General features: G+C 32.2%; 1 protein-coding gene across 1 annotated transcript; it reads right to left on the bottom strand.

Moving 5' to 3' along the window:
• Positions 1–4,763: 4,763 nt before the first annotated feature.
• Positions 4,764–8,636, bottom strand: hb (zinc finger protein hunchback). Its single transcript, XM_085192988.1, has 3 exons — positions 8,429–8,636; positions 7,594–7,679; positions 4,764–7,291 (listed from the first exon to the last, which is right to left on the bottom strand). The coding sequence occupies exons 2-3, from the start codon at positions 7,675–7,677 to the stop codon at positions 5,552–5,554; spliced, it is 1,824 nt and encodes a 607-aa protein (XP_085049114.1). The 5' UTR covers positions 7,678–7,679; positions 8,429–8,636; the 3' UTR covers positions 4,764–5,551.
• Positions 8,637–9,030: the final 394 nt, after the last annotated feature.

Raw genomic sequence — 9,030 nt, 5'->3', positions numbered from 1 at the left:
ATTCCTGCCCACCCACTGCTCCTAAATCCGGAATTTCGCAAGAATTTTTAAATAGAATTAATATAAAGCTACAGCCGTCTTACAAGAATTAAAAGTCTAGAGCGCTTCATATTTTTAAAATCAAAAGATATGATTATTATCATTTAATTGTAGTCAATTCTCTTATTAAGGATTGAATCAACAACTAAGAACGCGTAAATACACATTACAGCACTTTATAAGTATAAACTATAAGTAGGTCGTATAAGTGTATCTGCGTTTTTGGCTGAGGCTTGCAATATATTGTACTTTGCAGATGTATTGTAAGGTAAAAACTGAGCAGGTTTTGGTGTATTTTTTGCAAAGACACCTGCATCAGCACGAACTGTGAAAAAAACGCAACTATTCAATGAGACGCCGATTCATAGATTTATTTAAGGTGTACCTACTCTTATATATGGAATAGGAAATGCATGGAGCCGTTTAACATATTATTTTATGTTTGTAAGTAAAATTTGGTGTTTATGTGTTCGAGGCAAATACTGTATAGAGTTCTTCGCATCAACATGCGATGGCTCCAGAATTTGGCGAAATTTGGGGAACGGATGTCTGAACAGTTCCCAGGTTCCCTCTGCCTACCCTGCTATGTGCAGGTTACAGCGTGAAGCTAAAAAAACGATGTATAAATTTTTTCTTAGTATTGTAACACATATAAATACTAATATGTTCGCATAAGTTTGTTATTTTAGGTATTTTTTTCATATCAATTGCGTTCTTGCGTTCTTATATCGTACAAAAATTAATAATTATACAATAAAAATGTTATAATTTATTTTTTTACATTAAAATGTCTTTATGTATTTAAAATTCATATCGATTTTTTTTAAACAACTAAAACTTTATTATATATTCGTATTTACTTAGTTATAGTTCGTAAAAAACTCTAATTAACTATATCTTTTATACAAAAATATTTAATTAGGAATGTACATATTATTATGATTTAAATTATTTTTAGCTTATAATAATCATTAAGAGCAAAGGTCTGCTCCATACATTTCGTTTAGATCTTATGCGCAGTTATACTAAATTCTTTTTATGTGTTTTTTGGCTCACGAAGCCGCACATCCGTAGGATTTGGGTCAGACGACAATTGTAACGATCCCGGCCATCGATAATGTATAGCGTTTATTGAAACTTATTCCAGAGAATGCCATTAAAACATGCAGTGTAATATACAATGTGGATACTTGGAACGGTTAAGGTAAAATACGATTTAAGTATTTTTTTAAATTTTTTGAATAAATTTATTTTTATTTATTTAGAAAACGTATAAAAATTTTAACGTAGCGGGATTTGAACCCACGCCCCTTTTGTTCTTAAGAAAGTATGGCTTAGTTGGTCAGAGCGGACGAGTTTCAAAAAGCCGCGGGTTCAGTAAGTAGAAGTAAAGTAGTAAAGTAAGTATGTTTTCTTCTTAATTGTGGAATAAGACTTTAAAAAATGTTAAAATAAATATTTTCTTCAGAAATAAATGAATTAAATTGTATTAATTTTAGTTTAACATATAATTTTCTTTTTATTTTATAAAATAAACAACACAATCGAAAAGAAGTGTTTACGAATGTGCGTTGTAAAATGATTTTTTTTCTGCTATATCCGTACATAGCAGGAAAAGTAGAGGGTATTTAATTTAGAGACTCTCCGTTTCCCAGTTTTCGCGATATTGCGCCGAGCTTTGTTTTCTTACAACAAGGAAATAATCGAACTCAGAACCGTGATGCAACATCAGTTTGGATAATAGGTGTTACATAACTGAGGTAAGGTGTGTCAATATGAAGTATTCGATCTAATTTAGATCTATCTATAAAGATATTTTTTAATATTCGACGCAAAAAAGGAGATGCCATAAGCTTTATATGTATGTGTGTTTGTCTGTGACACTGTAACTCCGGAATAAATGAACGTTCGAGATTTAAGTGCGTTCTTGTGAGTGTTTAAGTGTGTTCTTAGCTATGTTTAATGAAAATCGGATAAGTAGTTAGAAGCACTTAGATAAAATGAGGTATTGACATTTTTAGTCGGAGAGTTTTTTTTAATTTTGCTAGTCTAAATAAATAAATTAATAAAAAATATATAAAATTAAATAAAATCCACTCTACTTTAGGTTAATTATTTTTCATAATCACTTTCAAGTAAGCTAATTGATAAAATGCGTAATTTTTTAATCTATTTTTTCCACATAACCGGAAACATTTGATTGTGTATTTAAATTAAATTTCAAAGGCTGCGTAGATTTTAAAAAATAACATAATATATAAAAAGATTTTAGCATTAATGTTTTCAGCCTTGAAAAAACATTTAAAATTACACGTGGCTCACAACTTTTTGTTTGTAACGCGCAGAACGGTTTTTTTTAATCATCTAATTAATATTAGGACGCGTGTATGCCACAGACGTAATTGTCGTAATTTATGAAAAGTTTTTTTTTAAAATTAAATTGTATATAGGCCCTTGCCAACAATCAAGATTTCGCCAAAAAAATGATTCGAAGTCAGATTTAATCTACACTGTTTTGAATATTAAACGTAATTTTTTTTATTTAATTTATAAAAATCCATAGTGTGACGCAAGTATACCTAATTAATATGTTTGTTATTGTTAATAATATATATTTTTTCTTTTTGCTACGCCGACTGGCTTTTTGTTTAAGCTTTATACTCTTTTGTGAAAGAAAAAAAATATAATTAAGGTTAATTTAGTTCTGTGCTCTCTTGGAATAATGTGATAATAGCATTCATGAGATGTTTGTGATGCATAACGTAATTAAAAAATATATTAAGGATTTAAAATTAGATTGTAAATCTTTTATTTATTTATATGAGGACGCTGTTTATTTAATTAAATAATCTATATATATAAAAGGACTTGTCCTCACTGACTGAGGTAAGACGCACGCACAGCCGTAACCGCTGTGCGTAGAAACGTCAAATTTGGACAGATGTTTACTTTCGTAATCTGGACATCCACTAAGAAGGGATTTTAAAAAATTATAACCCTAAAGGGGTGAAATAGGGGTTGTAAGTTTGTATGGAAAAAAATTTAAATCGGCACCGATTTTTATAAAATTTGAAATTTAGATTTTTAAAAGTATTTAATTGAATACGTGTTTCATAGTTGTCTAGAACTCTCCAGCTTAGGGTGCAAATAAGGAGTTGAAAGTTTGTATCGATTTTTTTTAATCGGCACCAATTTTTATAAAATTTGAAATTCAGACTCTTAAAAGTATTTAATTGAACACATGTTTCATGGTTTTCTAGAATTCAACCCCTAAAGGTGCAAATAAGGGGTTGAAAGTTTGTATGGAAAAATCTTCAAATCGCCACCGATTTTTATAAAAATTGAAATTTCGACTCTTAAAAATATTTCATTGAACACATGTTTCATGGTTTATTAGAATTCACCCCTAAATAAGCTAGCGAAGCTGCGCGCGTCCGCTAGTGTTATAATATAACGTAAAAGTTTTATTTATATTTATATATAGAAAACTAAATAAATGGCAACAAAAAACGTCCGTGTGCACTAGCTACGTATAGCTTGCCTAAAGTGTTTGAAGTAATAGAAATTTGACGAGAATCTATGAATATTCATAGTAAGTTTTTACCCGTATCGGTGACATAAAAATTGTATTGTTCTCTAAAAAATAGTCAACTCCATAACAATTAAGTTTTAAAACAAAAGACTGAATTATTTTTAGAACCAACACAGAGCTACTGTTGAGTGGATATGAGAAATAGGTCCTTCACTTTCGAAATATATCATTTATGAGGATATATATTATGTATAATTCTTACATACAGATAAAGAATCGACGTCTATATATATTAGTCTAGCCATTGTTTTTTTGTCTTTTTGTATAATTTTTCGCATTTTTTGAGGACATACAGAACGTGACTTGTCATATGTAGTGGTGATTTTGGATTCCGCATATAGCAGGGTAGGCAGAGGGAACATGGGAACCTAATGTTATTGCACTATGTATCACACCGAGGAACACCTTACCTTTTGCTTATTTAACGTAATTTTTTCTGTATCTAAGTAACATTGAAAACTGGCAAAAAACATAGGCCTATTATATTTATAAATAAATTATTTTTTTGCACGTATGAGACAGTCTTTATTCATCACTGATTTATGATATGCTATTTTTTATATTGCTTCTATATTTAGAATTTTCGTAGTCATAATGGTATTTTATGTATTATTTTACTTTAAAATAAGAAGCTATATTTTTTTTACTTCACCCTGTATCCCGAACATAGCACGGTAGGCAGAGGGATCCTGAGAACCTAGTACTAAGACATTTCGTTCAGATTAAGATATTTCCGTTCCCGACTTTCCATTGAATTGTGGGGGCATCGCGTGTTGAGTGGCGGAACTCAACGCCGTCCTTTGCCTCGTTACCAGAGCGAGGAAATGAAATGTTTCGCGTAAGAAATTTGGGAACTTCACATGCGCAACATTATGTAATTTTTATACAGATATAATATATTTTTAATATTTTCTATTTTTAATAGTTAAATTGTAATTGTTATTGTTTAGCAAGTAAGTTTCTTTTTCTATATTTGCTTTAAAAAGGTTGTATTATTTATGTTAAATAATGGTTTTTATACATTTTTCGTTCACGTGCTTAAAGCATTAGAAACTGTGGTCATCTTGGATTTCAAATTATATATTTATTATTATTGAATTAATATAAAATAAAATAAATTTTTAGCATAAAACTGGTTTTTATTATTGTTTCCAGCACACAAACAAAATTTCGTTATAAAAATACAATACATTTCCTAACGCATAAACGTTTGACTATTATAAAAATGTACCCAACGAACTAAAATTAACTAAACTAATAGGAAATAAATAAATAAAATAATAAATCTTTTCTTTTACTGTTATAAATATCTTTTAGATGAGCGTTGAAATACTTAGAATGTTTCGCATTTGTAACGCTATTAGTAGGTAACTTGACCGTAAATTCAAATGTATGTACATGTTTAAAATTATTAACTTAAAACTAACTATTTATTAGTTACTGACTTCAAAGTTAGCTTTGTACTTAAGAAATACAGTCTTATTAGTATACTAGTGGGCGTTTGCGACTTTGTCTGTCTATTTTTTAACATTCTAGTTCACAAAAGCTTAGAGTAACGCCTTATTAATATCTACGACATACATTTTTACATATTGGTCACTTTCTACTTCATTTTATATAAATAACACAGGGTTTACTTAAGCTAAACACAGAAAATTATTTTTACTAAATTTCTATTATAACTAAAACTATTTACAATGAAACTTATGCTAACAACAATAGCAACTACTAAGAAATGTATGCCATTCTATCTTTTACCTTACAAGCTTCAATACTTAACATATCATATAGGTTCTTACTGTCTGTACAATATTTTCTTTGGCTCATATGAAGCTGGCTCCACAATAATTTTACCCGTTATATTAACAAACTATCATTTAGCTTACTTGTTGACTAGTTATATTTAATATTTTACATAAATTACGCATGCTGGGCGCGACCAAGATGGATGAAGAACGCGACGCGATCAGGACTTCTTTCTCCACATTTGTTACACATAAAAGGATCGTTGTAACCATGGAATCCCATATGTATGGTGTGCATGGTGAGATCCCCAAACGTAATATCGCAGTATTGGCAACTATATGAAGCTGGCACCGTCGTTTGTTCGGAGGCATCAGATTCTTCGTCGGAGCCTTCAGGTTCCATTTTGCTATCTTCATGCTGAAGCCTCAAAGCTGCAGGTTGGAGCTTAAACGCGCGGCCTTTTCTTCTATTTTTCAAAGTTGTAGGTGTAACTGGTGCTTGACGTTCTGAGGGCGGTGGAGATCCTGATTCGCTGTTTTTGGAGTTTGTCAAATCTAGAGCGTCGTTTGTTTGTTGAGGAGTAATTGGCCTGGCAGTGGTTGGAGTTTGAGGTAGACTTGCTGGTGACTTAGTTGGTGGCGGCGTGGTATTTGTTTCAGATGCTTCTCCAAATGATAGACGATTTTGTAGTATAGACTGAGGAGACAGTGGTTTCTCAATCGGCAGTTCTGTTACTTTCGGTGAAGTTAGATTTGGTTCGTAATTATTGTTTGGTGGAAAGAGGAACGAATGAGGTAGAAGTGGGGGTAGATAAGGCAGATTTACTGGAAAATGATTCCCGAAAAGTGGATGAGACTGTGGTGGTTGATGTTTAACGTTATTGTTCATTTGTTGTTGCTCATACATTTTCATCATGGGCTTTTGCTTAGGGCCTCGTCGTGTACCGTAGACATCGATGATTGGGAGAGGATTTGGAGTCCCATCCATATTCAGTACCATTGCTGGACTATGCTTATACTTGCGTAAATGCAACTTGAGTGAATGGCAGTACTTTGTTGCATAATTGCAATCAGCGCATCTATATTGATAAATGTTCGAATGTGATTTGAGATGAGAATTCAACATTGATTTATTTACACACGAATAAGAGCATTGAGTGCACTGGAAAGGTTTTGATCCCATGTGATTCCTCATGTGATATTCGAGGTGGTGCTTATATTCTGTTACAAATGGACATTTTCTACATGTTAACATTTTTTCCGGCTTAATATGTTCCTTGCTATGTTCCCAGAAGCTAAGTTTTGTGACTGCAACAAACTCACATTGTTTGCATTTGAAAGTTTTCACTTTTCCATGAGAGTTTACAGCTGGGACACGAAGACCTGGTTCATCATCAAAGTCTTCTTCAAGTCCTGATCCATCTCGACCATCATCACCTTCAGGTTTATTTTGACCCATACCATCGAAGCCAGAGTCGTGGAATCTCTCGAAACGTCTATCATGATCTCTTTCAGGGGAAGAGGGCGTCCTAGGTGGAGACTTGGGCGGAGTAGCATCGGCTCGTGCCAAAGGTGTGGACACATGAGCTGGTGGTGCTAGTGATCGTGGCGAGTACGCATCATATGGAGATGGCTCGCATTCCTCAATGTGTCTGTTTTCGAAACCCGGCGGTGTTAGAAGACTGTATGGCAGACCATTTCGATAAGATTCTAAATGCATTCCAAGGTTTGCTTTAGCTTTTAACGACATGTTGTCGTAAAATTGCGGTGCGTCGCCAGCACTGCCGACGCTACGAGGAGAGTGGCCATTAGAGTCTTTACTGGACGACGACGGCGAGGCACTGTGAAATCCTTCAGAGTAGAAGCCGCTGGTTTGATCTTTTGAAAAGCTACCATCCTCCATTGGTTCCGTTTTCTAAGAAAAACAAATTTTCGTTTAGAATTTTTGTAATTTTGTCATTAATATTAGTATTTTTTTTGTTATTTAATAATAAAACATACAGAGTAATTAATTATTAATCAATTTGCAATTACTAATGAACTAGTTCATTATATCGGCGTTTTTGATGTTATCTTAATTTTGAACATGTTATCAGAAATGATTAACAATTTTATTAAAGAACATTTAAAAAAGAAGCTTTTATTAATAATATAAAAATATGTAGAAATGATTATTAATAATAATAATAATGTTTAATAATATAATTGTGAACTTACAATGACCGGTTGTTGTATTAAGGAGGCCCAGGCCTGAGCGTGGGGCGCGGGCGGCATGCCGGCGGGGGAGGCACAGCTAAGCATACCTAGGACAAACATATTTTTTCTTTTAGTTTTATATATTTCTTATATTATAAATTACTTATAATTAATGATTATATTTTTTTATCTAAAATGTTATATGTGTATATTTGAGGGGATTATGGCGTAGTGGTAGGTACAAGCGTGTGATTGTAAACGCGACGTTTGCGGGTTTGATTATACCACTAAATCGGGGAAATTAATCATTATGTTCATTTTCTCTCTGGTAACAAGCTGAGACTAAGCGCGGCGTTGAGCTCCGCCACTCAACACGAAATGCCTCCAGAATTTCTCACAAAATTGGGAACAGTCTTAGCACTAGGTGCATTCTGCCTAACCTGCTATGTGCGGGATACAGCGTAAGCTGAAAAAAATGTATATAATACTTGTACGCAAAATTGAGTGTTTCTTAGAAAAAAATCGCTAATACAGCAATTCGTTAAAAAATGTAAATCGTTTGGTCACGTATCTACCTACTGCGATGTTGCAATCGTATTTAATTAAACAATAATTAGAGTTTTGTATTCTCAAAGGTACCGACAGTTATTAGGGCTAATTATGTTTTGTTTGTGATATTTGTGTAATTACTAATGAAAATTATTTAAATTCTTTATGTGTTCCACATTAATGTATGATATAGGTTAATATAAATAACAAAAAAAAGAATTTAAAAAACATATTTAACACAAACAAAAATATTGAGTAGGTATTAAGTAAAGCGAATAATTATATTTCTTTAAAATACAATACATACCTTCCCCTTTTAATTCAATGTTAGTAAACACAATTGACACACACGAACGAACATACAAATTAAAAACTTCACAAAATACAATTAATATAATTCACAAAAACTATAAAAGTGCACGAAAACGTAAAAGCTTATTAGAGACAACCCTTCGTCTCGACAGACGAGGCCCGTGTGACTTCGACAGCGTCTCACAATCAACTGGGAAAAAAATCTGTCAATTTTTATGCCTCCAAACATCGATAAATGTATTCTATATTTGAACGCTATGAGTACTTGAGGAGAGAGATAGCACGATTGTCAGATACACGCGTCCCCTTCTCACCCCCTCCTATTTTTAGCAGCACCAATACGCGGCCCGCTACTGTGGGTGGGGATCAAGTTATTAAGTTATTGTTTTTGCAATATATTGTACTAATATTAAAAATATGAAAATTTGTCTGTTTTTTTATTAAATTGGATAAAAAATGACAAAAATCTTATATTTTTTAAATACATTTTTTTTAATAAAACAAGGATTACTAAACTTTTTTTACAACAAGGATTAGCATAAAGAATTAGCGGTTTATGCCAGTATCTATATTAATAATAAAAAAAAAAATAGTCGG

This window comes from Heliconius melpomene, chromosome 11, assembly GCF_056956725.1.
Source record: "Heliconius melpomene rosina isolate 202511_hmr_F chromosome 11, ASM5695672v1, whole genome shotgun sequence".
NCBI lineage: Eukaryota > Metazoa > Arthropoda > Insecta > Lepidoptera > Nymphalidae > Heliconius > Heliconius melpomene.
This window is presented reverse-complemented; position numbering and strand designations above follow the sequence as displayed.

Coding starts and splice junctions, on each gene's coding strand:
- hb (XM_085192988.1), bottom strand. CDS start 7,677: ATGCTTAGCTGTGCCTCCCCCGCCGGCATGCCGCCCGCGCCCCACGCT. Junction 7,292..7,593: donor TAATACAACAACCGGTCATT/GTAAGTTCACAA, acceptor TGTTTTTCTTAG/AAAACGGAACCAATGGAGGA.